The 22,721-nt window shown below is 51.4% G+C and overlaps 1 protein-coding gene across 1 annotated transcript; it reads right to left on the bottom strand.

The window, feature by feature from the left end:
- Positions 1-1,564: 1,564 nt before the first annotated feature.
- Positions 1,565-3,233, bottom strand: FOXB1 (forkhead box B1). The gene is made up of 2 exons (XM_086757457.1): positions 3,124-3,233; positions 1,565-2,723 (listed from the first exon to the last, which is right to left on the bottom strand). The coding sequence occupies exon 2, from the start codon at positions 2,697-2,699 to the stop codon at positions 1,737-1,739; it is 963 nt and encodes a 320-aa protein (XP_086613583.1). The 5' UTR covers positions 2,700-2,723; positions 3,124-3,233; the 3' UTR covers positions 1,565-1,736.
- Between the last annotated feature and the right edge of the window lie 19,488 nt (positions 3,234-22,721).

The following is a 22,721-nucleotide window of genomic DNA, read 5'->3' on the forward strand; positions in this document are numbered from 1 at the left end:
TGTGGGTGATAAATACACATACACCCAGATGTAAAGGTAAGGCGTGTTTACGTTCGGTACCAGTGTACATATACGTGTGTGGGTGTGCATATGTGTACGTGTCTCGATGTGCAGCTCTCAAAACCACAGAACACATGCACGTATGTTACCTCTTCAGCAACCAGCAATAACGACAATCTTCCCTGACACGTTACGGTATGTTAATAACTGTATTTATGGTAACCTCCCGTGGCAAGGCTCTTCAGATTATCTAAATATTGGAATAACGTCATTCCTTTTTCATGAGCTAAAGCTTTTCCTTTTCTCTCATAAACTCTTTAAAAAGACAAATAAGAAACTAAATCTGCGTTTACATATTTTAATGAGAAAATATTATTTGGACGACTAGGTTCATAATTTAACGTAGACACTTTTTAAACCTTTGTCTTCAAACACACATGCTGGGAACAGGAACACCAATATTTAAAACACCATGCTTATTTTGTACAGGAAAAAAAAAAGTTAAAAAGAAATGTCTTTACAGTTTCAGTAGACACTAATGCCGTTTGTGGGGTTGGTTCTTTTTTCTTTTCTTTTTTTTTTTCTCTTAACTTAAGCAGTTCACAACGGAACAACAGTTCAGTTTCCAGCAAACTACCTAAACCTAGGAAGGAGTATATCAAACAAAAGTGCATTTTACACATTTTATAATCATTCCTATGCACAAACATGTACAGTTTCCCCTAGCCCCCTCTCTCTTGTCTGCAAAGCTCCAGCAGCCATCGGGGTGACCTCCACAGTTTGTACCTGCTGTTGTGTGGCTTCTCCGCGTTTTACCGGTCGCTTCAGCCGCTTTTCTTAAGCGATGCCGGCTTGTGTGCTTGGTACCGGGTTTGGTTTTATTCTTATTGTTTGGTTTTTTTTCATCTATGAAATAAATAGCTACATTTAAAAAAAAAAAAGAAAGAAATAAACCCTCGGCTCCCCAAACCTTTAATCAGAAGTTTAAAGACAAATCAACTTCTCTTTCTCCTCTGCCTGAAACCTACGGTACACGGCCACGTTACAGCAGGCACCGCGGAGGGACCCCGCCTGCTGTAGGTAGGGACGCCGGTGCGGTATTTACATCGAAACAGCCGCTGTGTAAACAGAGGGGGGGCGAGCGGGCGTCTTCCCGCCGCACGGCCTCCGGCTCCCGCACCGCCCCGCACCTCTCCTCCGCGGGAAACAACCGTGCCCCGCGCCCGGCCGCGCAGGCGGGACACGAGCGCTTCCCCGCGCCGGCTGCTCGGAGGCTGGAAACGCCGCTGCGCTCCTGCGGCGGCCATCTCACGCCGTTTACGGTTTGAAAGATCGGTCCCGCACAAACCCCCCGCGCCTGCCCGCACAAAGGAGGGGAGAGAGGCACCGCTGGGATGCCTCGAGTACTTTTGGAAAACGAGCAATGCGTGCGGCAGTTCCTGGCGCGGGGGGAGGGGACGGGCCCGGCCGGTTCGTTTTGCCTCAGAGGAGCGGAAAACGAAAGTTCGGAAGCGGGAGAGCGGCCAGGACGCGAGGGGCTGAAGGGGCGAGGCGGGGAGGCGGCTCACGCCGGCGGCAACCCTCGGTTGACGCAGGGAGCTGGGTCTGCTTTCGAGGAAAGGAGGAGAGAGGAGGGAGGAAAGGAGCGGAAGGAGGGAGCGAAGGGGAGGGAGGAGAGCTCCGAGGAGGAAACTTCGGGAGGAGGGAGGCGACGGAGTCTGTGCGGGCGGCCCGGGTCAGTGCACCGCCACGGAGTGCAGGGCGGGCGGCGGGCTGGTGAGAGTCTCGCTGGGGGTGGCCGGGCTGCTTTGGCTGGTGGCCGTCTGCGTGGACGTGGGGCTGAGAGAGGGCGGCGAGTTCGAGAGGATAGTGGGGATGGGGGCGGGCAGGGCGGGCAGGGCCGGCACGGCGGCGGGGGTAGGCTTGATGGGGACGGGGATGGCCGGCAGCGTCTGCCCGCCGTGGCAGAGCGGCTTGATGGGCACGCCGTAGGCGCCGTACTCGCTGCTGGCCATGGAGATGGGGGTGGCGGTGTCGATCATGCCGGAGCCGTACATGTGGGGCCAGCCCGTGCCGATGGAGCTGCCCACCGTAGTCAACTGGTTGGGGAGGGGGTAGGCGGCCGGCACGGGCTGCATGGTGGAGAAGGCGAGGCCCCCGGGCATCTTGTACTCTCTGGCGATGATGTTCTCGATGGCGAAGGGGTGCTTGAAGCTGGAGGGCTGGGACACGCCGAGATTGTACGTGGACATCTGGGGCAGGTGGGTGCCGCTGGCCGCCAAGGCGCTGAGCCGCAGCTTCGCCTGCTGCTGCAGGTACTGGGCCGCGTCCGCCGGCTTGCTGGGAGCCAGGTGCTCCGACTTGAGCACCTTGAAGCGCTTGCGGCGCCGCAGGAAGCTGCCGTTCTCGAACATGTCCCCGCAACTGGGGTGCAGCGCCCAGAAGCTGCCCTTGCCCGGCTGGTCGGGGCGGCGGGGGATCTTGATGAAGCAGTCGTTGAAGGAGAGGTTGTGGCGGAGGGAGTTCTGCCAGCGCTGCGTGTTCTCCCGGTAGTAAGGGAAGCGGTCCATGATGAACTTGTAGATCTCGCTCAAGGGCAGCATCTTCTCCGGGGAGCTCTGGATCGCCATGGCGGTCAGCGAGATGTAGGAGTAGGGAGGCTTCTGATCGCTGTAAGTGTTTCTGCCCGGGCGAGGCATCTTGGCAAGGGGACCCGCGGAGATCTGCGGAAGGGCAGCGACAAGGAGGGGGCCGGGGGTGGGGGGAGAGGGGTGAATCCGAGCGGATACGCACCGACACCCGTCCGGGGCAGCGGGTGGTGGGGGGTGTGGGGCTGGGCTGCAGGGAAGGAGCACGGCGGACCGCGGCCCTCGGGGGCGGGGGGCGGGATGAGGGCAGGGGAAAACACCCCGGAGCTGTGCGGCGGCGGTGGGAGAACGATGTGCCTTCCTCCCAGCGCCGGCCTCCCTCCGCCTGGCCTCCCCGCGGCGGCCCGCGCCCCTGGAGTTACTCCGGCGGTAGCTCTGCCCTCGGCGAGGAGCAGAAGGGAACCCCCTCCCTTCGCCTCCCGCCCCATCCCCTCCTCTCGTCGCCCCACTCCACGCCAGCCCGGCACATGCCCACCTTAGAGTTGCTGGAAGTTGACAGTCCGCATCCGGGACGCGGCTGGGAGTCCGGGCTCCTTCCACCCTGCTCCTCCGCCGCGCCTATCGCTCCGTGCCCCGCCGGCTCTGCTCCGCTTTAGTCCCGAGAAGGCAGCGGGCTGGCTTGGTCCGGGGAATCCTCCCGTGCCCCCCTCCCTTCTCCGCCGGCTGAATCAGCTTCTTTTACACCACCGGCAGCTGGGCTGTCGCAGGGGCTTGTTTGCTTCTCCGCAGCCGCGATGAGCTAAGTGGTTGCCTCCATGTCCTTCCTCTAACCATCTGATAGTTTTATGTGGTGACATGAGCAGAAAAGACCCCTGTAGAGGCGCTTCATTAATGTGCCACTTCTTTGCTATCATATGACAATCGCCTTGGGAGCAGGGGGAGGGGAGCGGGGAGGAGGGGGCTGGAGAGAAAGGCATAATCTGGTTTCATTTACACCTATTTACATGGACACCTTGGGCCAATGGGAATCATTTCCATTTGAAGACAAGGCGAGGGGTGAAAAGGCTCCGCCAGCGGAATTGCAGTGCGATGGTACCCGGTGGCGGGGGGGCGGGAGGGGGGGGGGCGTGGGGGGAGGTATGCACTAACCTCCGTGGGCTTTGCAGGAAGCTCAGTCCGCAATTCACACTTACAAACGGAGGAGCCGAGCAGGGGGATGTTTGACATGGAAATGGCTTGGCTGTGGTATTCTGTTTGTTCTGCATTGTTATCCGGTTTGTATTGTTGGCTAACTTAAGGCGAGCCCTTCTCCCCTGCACCGAGAGACTTTCTCTTTGCCAAACCCGCTCTCCCCGTGGCCACCCCGGGACGTTCCCCACCCGCAACCCCCCACCCCAGCCCAGACAGGACCGTTGCTCCAGTTTCCGCGGACCTGTTGGTGCGGAGCCTCGGGAGCGGCCGCGGCCGGGACGCAGCCCCGGTGCGCTCGGTGCCGCGCTGCCGTCCGCGCCGTCTATCCGGTTCCCGGGGCGCAGCTTGCGCGCAACTGGCCAGGCTCGGGGTGGGGGGCGGGGGGTTTCCCACGGAGCTGATCTGGGATAACTGGTCCGTGCCGCCGGTTATGGTGCTAAATATCGTCGACTCGACGCCTTCCGTGGGATTTCCGCGATGTGTCTGGTGTGCGGATGCCGGTGCGGGGGCAGGCGGGACGCGTAACGCCCGAGCTGCGGCTAGGTCTGCTCCGCTCCTCGGGAGCCCGATCCTGGGACCGCCGCCCCGCCCGGCACCCCCCATCCCCCTAGCTGGGGATCGCGGGGGGCGGATCAGGCCCGGGGTCCCGGGTTTTGCCCTGCCAGAGGAGGGAAGTTTCTGTGACCACATTTTCCCGGGCTGCGGCGCGTCCTGTCACCCCAGAGCCAGAGTAAAGCATCGTCTCTGGAGCGGCGAGCCTCGGTGGTGAACACACATCCACTCCTGAGCGGTATTTTCGGAGTCGGTCAATAACTCACCAAAACGTAACTTAAACACGACGAATTTAGGAGATTAAACAATTTCATTAATATTGAAATGGCTGCTGAGGCTGAGCACGCCCGCTTGAAATGCAAGAGCACGTTTTTCAATATTAACAGAAGTACTTGAAGAAAAGAATCATGTCACCTTCTTAATTCAGCAAAAACAGCCGCGGGGGGGGGGGAGGGCGGGGGCGCCGCGGCGGCTGCTGCGGGACGGGCTCTGCGGGCGCCCCCGCGGAGGGACGGGCCCCACCCTGAGCCTTGCCCGCATCTTGGGGGGGCGTTCGCCCTGCGACCGGCTTCGCGCCGGGCAGGGCAGGAAGGCAGCCTCCACGCTTTTTTTTTGGGGGGGGGGGTAAGAGGTGATGAGCCGAGGGGCGTTTGTTAGAGGGTAGGAAAGACACTGCTCTGAAATGAGGACGGGTTCCTCCCAGAGTACCTTAAGACACCGGGCAGAACGCTTCTGGTTTTGTATTGAGATCCCCCAAATTTGCGGGTTTAATAGACACCTTCCCCCGCCTCAATTTCTCACACCCCCTCAGTTCGGATTTTATCTCTCAGCCCAAGTTAGCTCCTGGGACGCCTGTCAAAAAGAGAGCTCAGAAACCGCACGGGAGTACATGACATTCACAGGCTGACACATTCTTTTCTTCCTCTTTTTGCCGGTACTTTTTCTTTCCGAAGAAAGACAAAAACCCACGAACCGCTGGCGCAAACGGGAACCCGCGAGCTGTTAAAATTAAGGAAAAGTCGGCTGCCGTTGGCGTTTGCTGTTCGGAGCGCGAACGAGGTACGGCTGTACGGTGCCCGATTTTTTTTTTTTTTTTTTTTTTTTTTTTCTTTTCCAGCGCAAAGGAATGTGCGAGCGGAGGGGTAGGGCAGGCAAAGCCATCCCGGTAATTGATACCCAAAGTTTCACCTCATGTTAAGCACGCAACAGATGACAGGCTTGGGCGATACAGGGTTTAAACGTAACTTGTAGCGTTTGCCTTTTACTTTGAAAGCCAGCATTAGGGAGGAGGGTGCGAGCGAATCCAAACCCATTGTGCAGAAACCCAAAACAAATAGACGTGTTTCTGAAGCCTAATTCAAATGAGGTGCTCAGGGGAAGTGCTGGGAAAACTGTATAAAATACGCATAAGTCAATTATATCAATGTGCAAACCCAATGGAAATCTATTTCTTGCAAGAGCCATTCAGCCCTTGCATGGAGCCCGTCATGGACCACCTTTCTGCATGGAAGGTTCGCAATAGCCCCCTTTCCCACAAGCAAGACCACACACGTTTACAGATTTGGTAATAATTTATGCTAATTTTCCTCCATAAATCCACAATTCACTTCAGTGGCAAGCGAGGCTGTCGAGAGAGGAAAAGGAGGCAGAAAAGTGACAAATACAATATTGATTTTGAATCCTTGTGGCTGCGAGCAGGTGTGTAGCTTTGCAGAGGGGAGGAGTGGGAGAGGGGCTGCGGGGGGAAGGCGAGAAGTTTTCCAAGGATTAAAAAAAAAAAAAGAAAAAAAAGAAAAAAAAATCCACTCTGTGTGAGAGAATAGCTCGCAACCTTGTTAATATTTACAAACCAGTTGGGAGAAAAGAGAAGGGAGGGGGAAAGTACCAGCTTCTTAGGGTTTCCTAGGCTGCGGAACACAATGCCAGGCTCTGAGCGAGCTTCCCCCGTTTTGGAAAGTCAACTCCAGGCTGCTCGTTGTGGCTGCTTTTCGGCTAAGCCTCGCGCTTTTTTTTTTTTTTTTTTTGCCTTTTTTTTTTTTTTTTCGGTAGTGGTTCTGCTTCTTCATGCTTTTCGGGGGCCGGGAGGGAGAAGGAAGCGGTGAGATTTGGGGTCTCCCGCTTCTCTGTGTGCTTGAATTCCCGGTGCGGTTTCCCGAAGCGCTCCGGCCGCTCTGGGAACGGCGGGGCTTTGTCCCACCCCGCATTCTTCATCAAATCTGCCACTTTGGCGTGAAACTACTTAGCGCCCTTTCAAAAGGATTTGGTTCCTTTCGCCGTGAGCACTAAACAGCCCCCCCCCGCCCCCCGTCTGTCAAGGCTGGGCTGAGGGCTGCTCCCCAAACCTGCGCGCCTCATGGCAGCAACTCGGGGTTTGCCGTGCCCGGGGGTGGGGACGACACAAACGGTGCTCCGCCGCCCCGTGCTTGCCACAGCCCCGTCCCTGCCACAGCCCCCCGGATCCTCGTCGCTGTCCCGCTGCTCAGCGCCGGCTCCCTGCATGCGCGGTTCTCGCCCGCCCCGTCGAGGATTCCCGGCTCCCTCAGCCCCGGGGCTGTCCCGGAGATCCTGGCCGGATCCCCTTATTCCGGGAGAGCTCTTCTCCCTCCGCGCTCTGCCCGCCGCCGCCGGTAGATCCGCAGGCGGTAAGCGCAGCATCGCAGCCCCCCGCATCCCACCGGGACTTCGCGGGGACGGCCCCGAGGGGTGCCAGGGTTACACCGAGTGCGTGAGCCGGGGCGAGGCACGCAGCCCTGCCCGCAGCCGGGCCGCCCCGCCGGGTCCCCAGCGCATCCCTCGGTACCGCGCTGTTAGCGCGGGTCCCAGCTTGAGGCTCGGCCTTACCGCGCCGTCTTTAATGGTAAACTCGCCTTCCCTTCCCGGAGTATTTATCTACGCCTTTGGGATTTGTTGGCTTGCTTATTTATTTATTTGGAGAAGTATCAGGGGAGGCCTCACAAACTTTTTTTTTTTCTTTTTAATCTTCCCTTTTAAATAAATGTCGCATTTCAAGCTGCCCCCTCTTCTCTTTTTCGCATTGTAGGAAATATTGAAAATGCCACCTTAGTATTGAAGGGATTAACTTGCTTTTCTCCCAGCCCCTAACTCTGGTGTAAAGGGAGCAGTAGATCAACTGTATAATGTGTGCACTGTTTGGTCATTTGTACAAGCAGAACAAAGGTTGAGCTAAGCCAAATTGCATTGCACTTGTGAACCGAGTCCCAATTTGAAGTATCTTTTACAGCAGGGGGAATGAGAACAATTTCGTGTATGTCTAAAAGGGAATAACAAAGCCACTTTCTAGAGCATCTCAAAGTGAAGTAGTGAGGCGTGACATTCCCAGGGTGAGGAGGGACAAAGGCAGGGTCAGGGGGATGAAAAAGGGAATCAAACAGCCACTTTCACATGTCTGCCCTCAACTGCTGCACCTCTCCATAATAGGAAACAACTGTTGTAAAAAGGGGGATTGCTCCCATTCATTCAAAATAGCAAATGATAGCTAAACAACATTGTCAAAACTGAATCAACTTCTGTGCAGTACCACCCAGAAAAAGGTATTGTGTTTTGGTTAATAGCTGGGTGGAGCAAACTTGATTTTCCTTTCTTTTTCTTTCTTTTCTTTCTCTCTCTCTCTCTCTTTTTTTTTTTAAGGACTCTTATTTCCACATCAGTCCATTTCATAAACTTTATTTTTAATCATCAGCTTTTTTCCCAAGCCGTGCTCATCTCGCTCACGCTTTCTCCCACAGTCTGCTCTCCTCTTGGTGTTCCGTACAAAACCAGGGGAGGAAAAAAAAACAAAAACAAAACCAAAACCCAACCCCAAAAAACCACCCCCAGGCTGAGTCCCCTTCCCGCTGCGGTCAGAATTGCGGGGCAAAATCCGTAAGCGATGTAAATCTGCCCAGAACTGCCCGTCTGTGACGCCGGGCACAACCACCTCTAAATGACGAAGTTATTACTTGGTCAAACATCCTGAAATGGGTTTTTATTACAATTGACGATGATTTTTAAATTGTATACCCACGGCGCGCGCGTTCGGGTCATTTCCCTCCCCCATTAAAAGCAGAGGTGCTGGCGGCTGCCGGGGTGCCGGCCCGCGCCAACTCGCAGGGAAACATTTTCCTCCGCTGCGCGGAGTCCCGCGGGAGCCGGGATTTCACGCGGGGCAGCGCTCTGACGGCCGCGGTGTTCCCCCCCGTTGGCGGGGGCACGTTTGCCGCCGGACCGGCCGGCCAGAGCCGCGGGGCGGGCGGGGCTCTGCGCTGCGCCCCCTCCCTGCGCTGCGCCCCCTGCGCTGCGCCCCCGCCCCGCCCGCCCGCCACCCACCACGCCGCCCGGGGAGGGCAGGGCAGGAGTGCGGGGGGCTGCTCCGAGGCTCCCAGCGCTTCCTCGCCTTTTTTGGCCGCCCCCCCGCCCCGGCTGCTGCCCTCGCGACGCGGGCAGAGCTCCCGTCTTCCCATCAACCCTCAGCTCCGCAGAAAGAAAAAAAAATTGACCTTCTTTAATATTTCATTCTTGGAAGAGGTTCCTTGCATCTAACTTTAGAAAAGATTTCCCCGCAGCGATTTCTTCCCTTATATTTTTTTTCTCTCTCTTTATTATCGAGCGATACTGTAGCCACACACCGTTTAATCAGCTAAACAAGAGATAATTTGATAGAGGATTTTTTTTAAATTTTATTTTCCTTTGGCGAGGAAGGGCAATAAAAGCCATTGCGAGTGGCAGGTTTTTGAGCTCCGAGAGCGAGAAGTCCGCTCCGTGGTTCGGGGCAGAGCCCCCGTCTGTTCATTTCTTCTGCCGGGCCGTATTGCCGACCCCCGGCGGGGGTGGGGCGGGGGGCCCGGGCCCGGCCCCGCGCAGCGGTAAGCAGCCCTGCGCGGAGCTGGGCGGAGCCGCCTGGGTAAACTGCTTGTGTATTTGACATTATCATCCCGCTGTCTGCAGGCAATGTAGATTTTCTAAAGATCTAATGAATAAACAACCAGCAAGCGCTGGCGGTGTCATTTACATTGTTAATGCCTACATGTGTATAATAAATATGCATTTGTATCTCTTCAGATAAACTCTTTTGAGTTTCTAACCTGTGGTGATGTTTTTAAAAAGCTGGCTTTTCCAAGAAAACCGATGTTCCTTTTCGTTTCCTGAGCTGGCAGGGAAGGAAGCGACCGAGCAAAGCGCTTTCCGTCGGACGCGGGGCTGCGGGCCCCGGGGCTGCGGGAGGCGAAGGCCGCGGCCGGGCGAGCGGCGGGCGCTAACTTCTGAGCGCGTCTCGCCGCGATTTTAGCAACAGAGCGCTGTAAGCGGGCCGACATCAGCTGGCGGTGTCAGTCTGGAGGTGCAGGGAGCGATCCGTCCCGAGACCCAGCTTCAAAGGCACCGGATCCCCCTCAAGGAAAAGTTTACAAACGTGGCAGCTCGCCGCCTCCCACCTCCTCCCTCCCTCCCTCCCTCCCTCCCTCCCGCTCCCGGCGGAGGCGGCCGGTTTTCCCCCGACGCCTCTGTAGAGGGCATCCCCGACCGGATTTCTTCCGCCTCGCCGCGGGAAGCCCCTGCTTTGAAGCGCGGGGCCTTGCGATTCTTTGCGCGGCCCCGCTGGCCGATGCGGGCTCCCCGCACGGACGGGGCTGCGGGACGGCGAAGCTCGCGTTCCTGGCAGCTCCCGCTGACTTCCCCTCGGGAGGGACCAAGATTTCCTCCTCGTTTTTCGCGACAGCCCAGGTGCCACTTTCTTACGCCGCTCGGTTGTAAACGCCTCGTCTCCGGCGAGCTGGCTCTGGCATACATTATTTTAATTAAGTCTGTGGCGATTTACTTTCCTCCGAGATCCATTCCACGGCGCAATTAGGAACGTATTGGTGCTAGCGCGTATGAATATTCAGGAGAGTGTCAATTAATTAGCAGACGGAGGAACCTCATTATGGTGCTCAAAACCCTTTTAGTGCTAAGCAGAATTAAGGGGGCATTTGCCGATGTGCTGGATTAGTGAATATTTTACTGCGCGCTCGTTTAACTTCATTATCATAGCACTTACGCTACTCTCTGATTTTATTAATTAAATTGCTCATTAATTTATCCAGAAAGGGGGATAAAAGTTTTATGACGCCACAGCACTCGCGTAGACGTCTTCAGAAGCCATCTCCGTGCCGTGCCGTGCCGTGCCGTGGATGCCCGGGGCCGGCGGAGACGGGAGCGTGCCCGCCCGCCCGCGCGCCCTCAGCCGGGTGCGCGCTCACGGCCCCTCGCCCCAGAGATGGGTGCAATGCGGCAATGAGCGAGAACAGGAGGGGCGCGAAGAGTTTGACGCGGGGTTCTGTCTTTTTTTGTTTTCCTGCTTAAATCTTTTGCCAGCATCTGGGGAGCGGGAAAGCCCAGGGTACGGTTAACCCCTGAATCTCCACACAAAAAAGGAGGAAAAAAAATCCCACCCCCCTTTCCTGGTATTCCGGACAAAACCCCGCGCGGTCTCCTGCCGAAAGGGACAGAGGTGTCCCGGGCGCTGCAAGGCTGGCCAGGCGCGTCCCCGGCGGCGGGAACGCGCAGCTCCTCAGCGCGAAGGGGAGAAGGGCGAGGAGCGGGACCGCGCTTGCCGCCCTCGCTAGGCGATACTCGCGTTCCCGGCATCCTTCCAAGGAGCATTGTATTAAGAGCAGCTATTTAAAAAAAAATGTCCGTGGGATATTGTGCTTTGCAAAAAACAAACAAAAAAAATCCCTCAGAAATGTTTAATATTAAATATTAATCGGATTTAAATTCAATAGCCGCATTTTGCGACAGTGCGGGATGTGCGGGAAGCTGTAGATAATCAGCCCGGGTGCGTGTTCACGCAGGGGGGACCGACCCGGTGGCAGCAGAGGCTCCGCGGAGGAACGGGACACCCGTGGAAATCCGCTTCAACAGTCACCCCCGTTTCCACACCGAGCGTGGAATTTGCCTAAAAAGGTTAGAAAGACAAATATTAAATCTGCCTTCACAAAGGGAGCCGCTAAATAGATCCGAAATTAATATGCATGTAAAATTAATTAGCTGCATTTCATGACATCAAAATAAGTACCTGGGAAACAAGAACACCTTCTGGGCATTTGGCACCATATGCTAGAATTATAGTTAATTGACTAATTACATAAATTAGGCATTAATTTTACAACGCATCAAGTGTAACGGATATCTCAATTAATTGGCGGCGAGGAGGTTAAAGGGGAAGCTGGCTGTCCGGCCGGGGATCCTCGGCATCGCTAACCGGGCCCGGGACGGCCCGGCCCAGCCCAGCCCCGCTGCACGGCGTGGCCCGGATGCTCTCTCTGCCCTGCCCCTGCCCTTCCCGCTCGGGGCTCCCCTAGGATCGAGCCCCCGACGCTCCCCCGCACCCCCGAGTGGCCTATTCTGGGAAGAAAACTGTTCTGCGGAGAGAAGGTGCGGAGTTGGGTTGCCTGCCGATGAAGTTGATGAGGTTTTTCTCGTTATTTTGTGAAGGTAGGATTAAGTTTCAAACAGTGTTAAAAACTCGAGGTAACCGGAGCGCCGGCACCCTGTTTCTGTGTCTCTGAGGTGACGCCCTCCATGGGCCCTGCGCTCTGGAGCCTCCTCGCCTCTCAGGGAGGCTGCCTGCAGGGCTACCTTGCCTTCCTCCCCTCTGAAGAGGAGGAGTGGCTGGTATCACCTGAGGGTACCCAGAGAGGTGCCAGGCTATCTGCACTTAACTTGTAGCTAACAGTTTAAGTGCAAAGGTGGTTGCGTTTTAAAACACAGGAAGGATTTTGAGCTAATGGGAACGATTACATCTTAAAAGCTTAAAATGGCAAAATTCAAACCGGGAAGGGAGCTCTGGGGACCAAAGAGAACCCAGGCCACAGAGCAGGGAGTGGAAAGATTTTTTTCATGCTACAACTGTTTGAGGAAGGTCTGGTAAGTGGTTTGCATCGACGTTGGGATTTGCTGAACCCCACAAAGTAAAGAAACAAGTCCTACTCTGCAGCTTGTGGCAAGGTGACTGGTGAAGCTGGGCCAGGCCTGTCCCAGCAGAACAGGAGGCCGATGGCAGGCACTAGGGGGGCCGCAGGGGGGAGTCACTTCTGCCTTTGTGGGGAGGTGTGGGGGCTTTGGGGGTATCCTCTAGTTTATTCTGTGAGTCTGCCTTACTAATGTAAATAAAATTTGTTTTCCCTCCCCCTTTGTAAATGCCTATGTCATAGGAAGTGGTCTGGTGACGTTAGTAGCAGTATAGCCTGACTGCTGATGGGTTGGAAAACGGATGAAAACCTGCCACGCGTCTATCTTTTTATTGAGACAAAATGTTCATTTTGATGTAGCAGTCTTGTGCTGTTGCCAGATGCTGAAGGTACTTGAGGGAGATGTTGACAAGTGGATAATTGTCAGCAGAACTAAAACAGACACTCTGTTTACAGTTGAGCATGATTAATTGAGAGTAAATAAAACAGCAGCTCTGTTCGTAAACTCTCTCAGCAGCTCAAGTTCAAAACCAGGCATCGTACCCCAGAAAGGAAGGCACTGAACCTGCCGTTGTCGTTTTTGAGAAAGGGGCTCGTGCACAGGGGTCAGTAACGGAGCTCGATAATTAGAGCACAGGTGCAGCGTGGGGCACCAGCCTCTAGGTTTCAAGCCGCATGGTTTCCTGCTTGCTTTTTCTCTCTGCTGTTTGCTTTTTTTTTTTTCCCCCATTTGTTTTGGTTTATATGGCTGGATCACAAAGGGTTGTGGATCGCACATCAATTTAAAAGAAAAAGTTGTGCATCTGAATGCTGGATACAGTCAGCGTATTCAGGTAAAAGCACTCTAGGATACTTCATCAGCTGTAAAATATTAAATGATCTTTATTCCTGTGTTGTAATTTAGGGTTGTTACAGAATATTTGATGTATCAGTAGTGAGCCACACAGATGAGACTGGTCAGTAAGCCCCAGGTGTACTCTGCAGATTTTCTGTAAATCAAGATATGTTTCTGTTTGTATCCCGTGTAGCACTGCATATTTACCCGGAGTTGTACAGAAGGTGGCATAGTCAGTATCTAAGTGATGCTTACACTGCGCAGGCCAGGCAGATGCTGCAGCTCAACTGGAGGCTGGGGAGGAAATGGCACTTACCTCTCCAGAATTGCCCAAATGTGGTGTTTGTGCATATCTTTCTCAAAACTATCATTTCCCTTCTCCTTCATGCTTTGATCCCCTCTGAAGCCCCTTCCTGTGAGTTATTCTTCCTTTAATGGAGGGGAGCCCTACTAAGAGACTGTTGTAGTGGTCTCCCCAGTGTGTAGCACACTTTCAAGCAAAGTTATGAGCTTGTAAATCTATCTTCAAACTTCCTACCTTGGTCCTACAGTTGGGTGTTCCTTTAAGAACAGCGTATCCCTGTGTGTACCTGGTGCCAGTGGCCATTCCAACAACATTCCTGCTCGCGGCTTGTAAAGGAAATGCAGCTTGCTCTGCCAGTACCAAGGGAGAGGTAAGCGCTCTTATCCGTGACCGTTGTGTATCTCTCATGGAGTCCGTTTACCGCAGCATGGAAGTGTTCTCAGTTTTGGTACTAACTTCATCCCTACTGTCATTGGCTTTGACTGAAAGGGGTCTGGTGACAGCAGTCTGTGCCAGCTTCCAAGGAATGCCCGTATCAGAATATCCTTCAGTCTTGGTGGCTGCGTTACAGAGTCATTGACAAGTGGTTGGGCTTTACTCGTTTATTACAGCCGCATCCGCTTTGAGAGGGGGGAAGACTGACGGGAATTTGTAAGGGGCTGCATGGTGATACGCATTTACCTGTCTTTTCAACATCCAAGTAATGTTTAGTTATTATTTTGCGCTCTGAAGGCCAGTCATGCCACCAGCCTCGTATACAGGGATGTCGTTAGCACTGAGGGTGCTGCTGGTACGGTGTGGGGCTGTGATGTGGCTCCATCGCCCGTGCGCAGCGAGCCTGGTGTTCCTAGCATTGCTCCTGCTGCTCACTGGCTGCTGGGCTCCTGTCCAAGTGGGCCCATGGGTTTCGGAACCATGCCTAAGGATATTTATTCTCATTGGTCAATAGCTTGTCAGTAGGATTATTAATTAACTTACACTTAGATAGTTTATGCTATCACAGCCAATATGATTGCTTTTTTTGCTTTGAAACCTTCTGTATCCTTAGTATTTCTCCGGTTCCTTCCAAAATCTTTCCCCTTCAGTTTATCTGCAGTCACGACTTTCCTCATCCCTCGTCTAGAATGTGTCTCCTCCTCTGGAGCATATGCCCGTCTAAGCCGCAGCAGTTGTTGCTTGCCTCTGCAGCTCAGGAGCGCCCCAGGGTGCTCCCTGAAGGCTGCAGCACTTCAAAGGAGATGCTGCAGGCTCATAGCAGCCAGAAAACAGGCGCTTGCGGTGCTCTGAGCCCCAAAGGTGGCTGCTGGCGTGGATGTTAGAGGAAAAGCTCCTTTCAAGGAGCAGCTTTGGAGTTTCCTTCTGTAGGGGAGCACTGGGCACTTCAGGGACAAGGCAGCAAGCCAGGCTCCTCTATGCAGGTTGTGAAGATCTTCCCAGAAGCTAGAGCAGCTGTGTGGGGAACTCCTGGGTGAGTCAAAGCACCAAGGGGGAGCGGGGCGGGGGGCTGATTCCCTTGCAGAGAGATGAGAGCATTGTCTGTTCTGCTGCCGGTAAGCTTTCCGGCCCCCACGCTATTGCTGTCTTATATGGCCCTTAAGCCTGCTGTGTTGCTTGCTTGAATGGTGGTAGGTGTCAGCTCTCCAAACGGAAAGCCCTAGTTATTTGCAAGACTGAAGGAGAAAAAAAGTGGTTTCCATATTTGTGTCAGCTTTGCTCTTTCAAATGTCTGATCAAGGAGTGTCAGATGGAAAAGATTTCTGAGATTAAATCCCCTTGGCCATACCTGTTAGTCTAAGTTACCTAGTGCCTTTAAAGGGGAAACCAGCATCAGAAGGACGAGGACCAGTTGGAGCAAGTCCAGAGGAGGCCATGAAGCTGATTAGAGGGCTGGAGCACCTCTCCTGTGAGGACAGGCTGAGAGAGCTGGGGCTGTTCAGCCTGGAGAAGAGGAGGCTCCAGGGAGACCTTATAGTGGTCTTCCAGTACCTCAAGGGAACTCATAAGAAAGACGAGGAGAAACTCTTTAGCTGAGCCTGTTATGATAGGATGAGGGGTAATAGTTTTAAAATAGAAGGAAGCAGATTCAGACTAGATATAAGAATTTTTTTTACACTGAGGGTGGTGACACACTGGCCCAGGTTGCCCAGAGAGGCGGTGGATGCCCCATCTCTGGAAACACTCAAGGCCAGGGTTGGCCGGGGCTCTGAGCAACCTGATCTGGTTGGAGATGTCCCTGCTCCTTGCAGGGGGTTGGACTGGGTGGGCTTTGAAGGTCTCTTCGAACTCTAACCATTCTGTGATTCTATATATCTGTATGTGTATTTAAATTTGGATACTGATTAGTTATCAAAGTAGCTAAACCATTAGGAGTTGTTTTTAGAATGATGATTCTAAATGATGATTCTATAATAAGTTCTCTAATGGAGCCAGGTAACTTAAAAAACAGGCCCAAAGGCAGGAACTTCTGCTTCAGTTGATGTCAGTGGAACTGGTCTGTTGTACAAATGGTAATGATCTACCTCATTCACATGTGAATTGTCTGTGACAATCTGAGTGAGGATATGTTCAGTTTTGTCCTGGTTCTGGCTAGGACAGAGTTAATTTTCACCTGAGCTGGGAGAGGAGCTGGAGCTGATGGCACAGCCGGGACAGGTTACCAATTAGCCGACAGCTGGGGTAGGTTACCCAAATTGGCCCAAGGGCTACACCTTCCCCTGTGACACCGTGCTCAGTGTATCAGTGGGGATGGTGCTGAGGGGAGCGTCCTGCTACTCGGGAGGGAGCTGGGCATCAGGATCCACTGTGAGCTGTTCTACCGTGAGTTATGTGCTCCAGTGTTTTCAGTTGCTGGGTTTTGTTTGTTTGTTTTCCATCTCAGTTTTCTTATGTTCTGTTGTTCTCTTAAACTTTTTTTTTTAATCTCAGCCCACTAGTTTTGCTTTGCTTTTTTTTTTTTTTTTCTCTCCTCCCCACTCCTCCTCTTTACCAGTTCTCCTCTGTGTCCCACTGGAGGGTGGGAGGAGCGAGTGAGAGGCTGTGTAGCTTGGTCCTGAGTGGGGCTGAACTATGACAAGTTTCTTTATGACCCAGGCACAAGAGCTATGTTGCTTGGACCAACAGGAATGTCTGTCAAAAATTGCCATAAATCTTGCTGACTCTGTAGTCTATAGCAAATCCTGACAAGTTGAAGTGACCATGTGATATATTGTAGTAATGCTGAAAGGTCCAAGCAAAAGTCCAGGCCTCACTGGAGAAAATGAGTCTCACACCCTTCTACTGTTGACAGAGCTTTCCAGCTGCTGTGGCCTGGCAGCTCTGTTGGACTGGTAAGATGGTGTGGACTGGATGCTTCAGTCTAACTGGCCCAGGGTGATGTGCCTGACTTTCCTGCTGCCCTGCCAGTATAGCGCTCCGGGGCGTTAAAGGCGTAAGCAGCAGATGGATGTAGGATATCCGTTTCTCATGGTCAGTAGTTACCGGTGGATCCTGAAGGCAGTCCTTCTCTGGGCACAAACCTCACGGCAACCAATCGTTGCTGCTTCATTGTCTTGAAAGACCTTGAGTTGGAGTTAAAATTGGAAGAATGAGCCAGACTCATGAAGGTGAAGGTGTTTGCAGCTGACGAGCGCGGACACACGCTGGTAACCGTCTGCTGGGATTTGTTGTAGGTGGCTGTGGAAGTGCATTTTCACGTGTAGATTGTGAATGTTATGTGCATGATCTACTTCATATGTGTATGCTGTCCAGTTAAATCGTTGCACAGGTATTGCAGTCTATTTAAGTACTCTTTATCTTCCTAGGTACTCTTTGGGAAGAGGCTGTCTTATTATCCATCAGATATTTTATTCTGGAAAAAAAGAGTGCCTCTTTTAAGAGGTGTTTGTACACGAAAATCCTGGGAGAGAGAGAGAGCACAGTTTACCTTCCGCGCTCTGCGTATGTAAAGTATTCACAAAGTAGAACGTTGTTTAACTTGGTTTTTAATGGTCAGAGAGGCCGTGGCACTAGTACTTTACAAGTCAGTCATACATAAAATGTTGTAACAGGATTATTAGAAAGTATTGAACACTGGAGAATGTATGTGATACAGGAAGGGGCGCAAAATTGCTGTGTACTTAGCGTGTATAATGCAGCTTGCTCCATTTGTTCCTGGCTATTCATAGGAGAGTACATTTTCTCTTTTTAATTGCATGAGATGACAAGACCTTTTAATTAAGGTGGCATCTCTAGTATTCATATACTGCAAAACCCACAAATGACTAAAACTTAATAGCATCATAAAAACTATGGTTAAAGCTTTTACCAACACTGCCACAGCAGCAAAAGGTTTTAAATCAGCTACGTCAGAAGTGAACTTATGCCTGCACAGAGGCCACTGACTCTCAGCACAGTAACTGGCTTCGTTGCCTACAGAAGTAAAGCCTTTGTGATTTTAGTGGTTGTAGCAGTGAAACTGGAAAGCAGCCCTTCTGTCTCTCCAGGTGTACCTGCCCTCCCTTGTCAGGTTTCTGCAACCCCTGTAGCATCCTGTTTGCAGTTAGAAGGTAGTGCTGGGGAAAGAGGGTAAAACTACTCTTCGTCATTCAAAGGTTTCCTACAGGCTTGGGTGGGACAGAAGGTCAGGGAACGTGGGTTTTGTGTGCAGACAGATGTGTGGAAGCAGGCAGACGGTGCTGGATGCTGGGAAGCGAGTAAGGCAGGAAGCCTCGGCGCTGCTCAGCTTTACCACTGACTCACCACTCACTCCAAGTGAACCGCGCCGTCGTGTTCAGGGACCGCGTGATTGCAGTAAGGTCGCTCCCCTAACGTGATGTTCATAATTTACAAGCAAAGTCCTTTGGTAAGGGTGTATGCCTAGGCAGATTACTTGGGTTTTTCCCCTTTTCTTTATAACGACAGTCTTAACATTTGTTGGGCGGGTATTTGTAGTGGGTATGCTCCTTCACCGTCCGTGTTTCGTAAGACGCTACGCTGTGGCACCCCAGGAACCCCTGGGAGCTGCATCCCACTGCTGAGGTGGGATACATGGCAGCTGGACAGTCCCAGTTTTTGCCTCGGTAACACTGGTAAAAATGGGAATGGTTCTCAGTTGCTTTTGTAGGGTTAGGCTCCCCCCCCCCCCTTTCTTCATGGAATATAAAGGAATATTACGCAGATGCTTAAGGTACAGACTCACTTTTGGCAAGAGTGTTTTGTGGTTTTTTTCATCACGTTTATTCTATGGAGAAAGCACCTTTGTGTATATGGAATGGTTACTGCAGGGGGCTTTTGCAGACATTTCTTTTTCCGTAGAATTAGATATTTACCAGTTTGGTTTTAATCATAATGTCATGATGCATAGAGTTCCTTGAGCACATGTTGTTATCAGTTAAGAAATAAACCAGTTCATATAATTCAACGTTTCCTTTGCAATTAGTTCAGAAAGCAACATGATTTTTACCTGATTGCTAAAAACACTGCATTGTTTACCAGCTGAGTATTTAAATAATTTAAAGATGCTATTCCAAAGAGAGACCTTGTTAGAGTGAAAAGTGCTTTACCATGAGAACCTCTAGCAAAGGAGAGGAGAGAGTAAACAGGAAAAAAAGGGACCTTGGGATGTATTAACATTTAGCAACACTAAAAAGAATTGCGTTAATCACGTCAGGTTTGATGTTAGGGAATTATGCTCTTTGAGTATATTTTCTCCACTGTCAGGCTTTGAGTGCTGTTTTTTTTTCACTTGTGGGCGTGGAAGCAGTCGTTTGGGGATTGTACTACGCAAAGTTTTGTGACCCCTGGGGTTGCTCAGCAGGCCAGAATCCTTGATTCTTCAGCGTCCTTTGTATCACCAGTGCAGCCCCACGGGCCCTGAAGGGCAGGAGCTGGTTAGCTGAGTCGGCTGAAGAGTCTGCAGGCTTTCTGTTGCTGTTTTCTAGACTGGCATGTGTGGCCTGGGTTTCACGGTGCAGGAAAAGCTGTGCATCCTGCTCTTCCAGCCCTTTGCCTCGACCTGTTCTCCTTCCCCTTATCTAGAGAGCTGTGAGGCCTTGGTTCAGCACACGCCTGCTTCATCCAGCAAGGAGGCTGGAGCTGGGACCACCGTTGTGTTCTGACAGAAGTTAAGCTATTCAAGCCTATCTTCAAGTCTTCTGGTGCTCAAAGGATCCTTTGTTAATGAGATGGAGCATGGAGACAATTTAATCTGATACTTAAGAAATACTTTGTAATACAGACAAAATATCGCAGTTACGATGGAGCCTGTGCGTTGGTACTCAGCAAAACGTCTGCACCAAGCTCTAAGAACACAAGGCAGAGTTAGTCTGACGCGTTCTGGGGAAGCTCCCCAGACCATTTTGCCACTTGAACAGGTTCAGTTATTTTACAGACCTCTCAGGCAAATAGTCTTTATCTGGGCATTTGTCAGACTGCCACATGCAGATCACCGTTACTTACAAGAGAAATAATACAAGCTGGACATTGAAAGAGACAATGGGAATATGTAAACAGGTTTTCATCAAGTGTGACTGCTTATCAGCCCCAGGTTACAAAAGGAACTTGAGTCATGCTTACTCAGTTCATGTGTTAGATGGCTTGCAAACCCATGCTTAGATTTACTCCTAGAGAGGAAAACATTTGGTAAGTGCTGTCCTAAATGAAGATATGTTCCCAAATGGCCTTTGTCCATTTTCATACTGTTTAGGAGTTTCCTTCTTCTGCAGTAAGGAGGGGGAAAAAAAATATAGTCAGAAACAGAAGTTTGGCTGTACCTGTGATGGTCTGAGGACTGTGTCAGGACAAGGTTTGTCGGTGAGGGTTGCAACTTAGACTATTTGGTGTCAATAGATAAATTAGACAGGTTTTTAGACCCATAAGAATTGGTCGGTAAAAGATGTGGTCTTTTTCTATTTCTGTACTCAGCACATCAGCAAAGCTTATTCTCACCCAAGCACCAATGCTGTTGGAAGATAATATTGCTCGCATTACTGAAGCTTTGGAAAGTCTTCATGTTGAGGAACAGTCAGTTCCAGTGTCAAGTGGTCCAAAGGGTTTGGAAGCAAGAGAAAAGCAGTGTTGCTTCCTAACACAAGCTGATCAGGCATGCTTTGAGCAGTGACACTTTCAGCCCTAATAAAGGTTTTAGAGCCACCAGTATTTGCTGTTTCAGTCAGCCTCGGCGGCCGTTTGGTACCCTGCAAGATTCGGTGGCTCTCTGTGTGTCATTTGTGGTTGGATTCTGTACCTGGGTTTTGTATCGTAGGAAAATGATTGGGTTGTGCTTGGTGCTTTCAAACGCCGCGAGAGCAGGCAGCGCTGCTGACTGTCACCCCTTGTATTGAGAGGAGGCTGGGGACAAGACAGTTGCAGTGAGGAGAGGGATGCTTGGCTCTGGGATGAATTCCCTGTCTATTTGTCTCATGGAGCTTAGAGTTCAACTTCAGGGTGGGTTTCGGGGCGACATTTGTGCCGGGGGACAGGTCTGACAGCAGCGCTATGAGCAGCGCTCCTGCCGACTTCAATGAGAGCTGCTCGCGGAAAGCAAGGCTGGAACGGCCCCGGAAGTGTGTGTGCCCCGGAGCGTGGCTGGGGACGCGTGTGCGCGTTCTCTGCTTTGGCTGGTTTATTTCAGTGAGCGTGCTGCCAATCCAGTCGTGTTCCGGGCCCCGAGCCCGCTGTGCGGATTCAGTAGGCGCATGCATGCTGTTGAATACAGAACGTCGAACGTTAATTTAGGGGAATTTTGCAGGCAAACTTTATGTAAGTGGCAGCTGTAATAAGCATGTTTTTACAAGCGGCAAATAAAAAAAACCCATATATAATGCCTATTTAAAGGCTTGCTTTTTTATGGTTACTACAGATGTTTCTGTTTTGAGACATTTGCTCAGTAGAAAAAGAAGAAAGAATAAAATGTGAGTGTTCAGTAATATCGGCACGTCTCTCAAGCTGACAGTTAGCTTTACCAGTAGACAGATATTTAAGTGTTTATTTTTATTTCTTTTTGTTTTGAGGTGGATCTTAAGAGGAGGGGGGGAAAAAAAAATGGAGTATTTGCCCTTCCCAAAGGGCAAGAGAATGAGATGGGAGGAAATCGGGAAATATAGGCTTCTTCTGATGCTTGCGTCCATCTCTCTAAATTCAGATGATTGGGCAGAACCTGTTGAAGATTGAACCTTAATTATCTGCTTCTGGTTATAGGCTGTGGAAACAAGGAACTGGCAGTGATGTCCTGTATGTAGTGTCAGTGTTCTTAAACTTGGTGACCATGGGGACTGCTGTTTCCTGTCCTAATGTCTGCCATTGCCTGTTCCAGACACCTGGGCAGGAGCAGAGTGAGCAATCTACGCTGTGTGTTGTCACAGGCAGTGAGCCGTGAGTAGGAAAAATAGCAGAGTGAAAAGAAGTCTGATCTCGAGGTGGGACGTCGTTGTGTGATTTCTGAAAGCAAGTGAAGCCATGGCATGCATGTTCAGCACAGGGGTAAGAGCCCAAATGCTCCAGCGAGGCTGCTCTTCCGCTCACTTAAAATCTAAAGGGCTGTGTTTCGTCGGAACTCATTGGAACTGCTGTGCTGTTTTGTTTTTAGGTTTGTGTTTTTTGGTTTTTGTGGGGTTTTTTCTTTTTTTTTGGCACTCCAGGAAGCACCAGTGCCTCCCACCTGTGCCAGCGTCCTGCCACTGGTGAAACTGCCAGCATTGAAAAACATCTCTCATGTAACTGCTATGAGATGCTGCTGCAGAACTTTGTTACAAAAAAAATCTTTTTTTTTTTTTTTTTTTTAATGTTGAGAATAGGGTCACCTTAAACTTGACGAACTTTCACAGCCTGAACAAGCAGGAAGACCGTGCGGAGAACAATGTCTCTGGGGATGTAGTTTTCAGTGAGTAAGTTCACTTGAGGCATGAGTCTTGGGTAGAGTGGCTTGATTCCATTTACTAATGCAAAATTTGACAACAGTCAAAACACCTTCACTGTTTAATCTTCCACTAGAGGAAAAAAAAATCAAAATACTTTTTTCTTTCCCGGAATAGCTAGCTGGCAGAAAACTTGAAAAATGTGAATCCCCTTCTTGATATCAAGTCACTTTGTTGATGAACAGTGCTCCCAGCAAAAACTGGGAATGATACCACACAAAGGATGCCTGGCATCATTATCTGCATTATATATCAATAGTTGTGCTTCCTTGCTTAGCAAGTGTATAACCTTGTGTGTCCTTAAAGTGTAAAAACAAAACACCCACCACCCTGAGGACACCTGGGACCGTGCTTCTGAGAAGCCGAGAGAAATACAAAGATTTTATTAAAATATTATGAGTTATTGTTAACATA

The sequence above is a fragment of the Chlamydotis macqueenii genome, chromosome 12 (genome assembly GCF_036417535.1).
Source record: "Chlamydotis macqueenii isolate bChlMac1 chromosome 12, bChlMac1.mat, whole genome shotgun sequence".
Classification (NCBI taxonomy): Eukaryota; Metazoa; Chordata; class Aves; order Otidiformes; family Otididae; genus Chlamydotis; species Chlamydotis macqueenii.

Excerpts from the sequence above, each read along its gene's own strand:
- FOXB1 (XM_086757457.1), bottom strand. The coding sequence starts at position 2,699 with ATGCCTCGCCCGGGCAGAAACACTTACAGCGATCAGAAGCCTCCCTAC.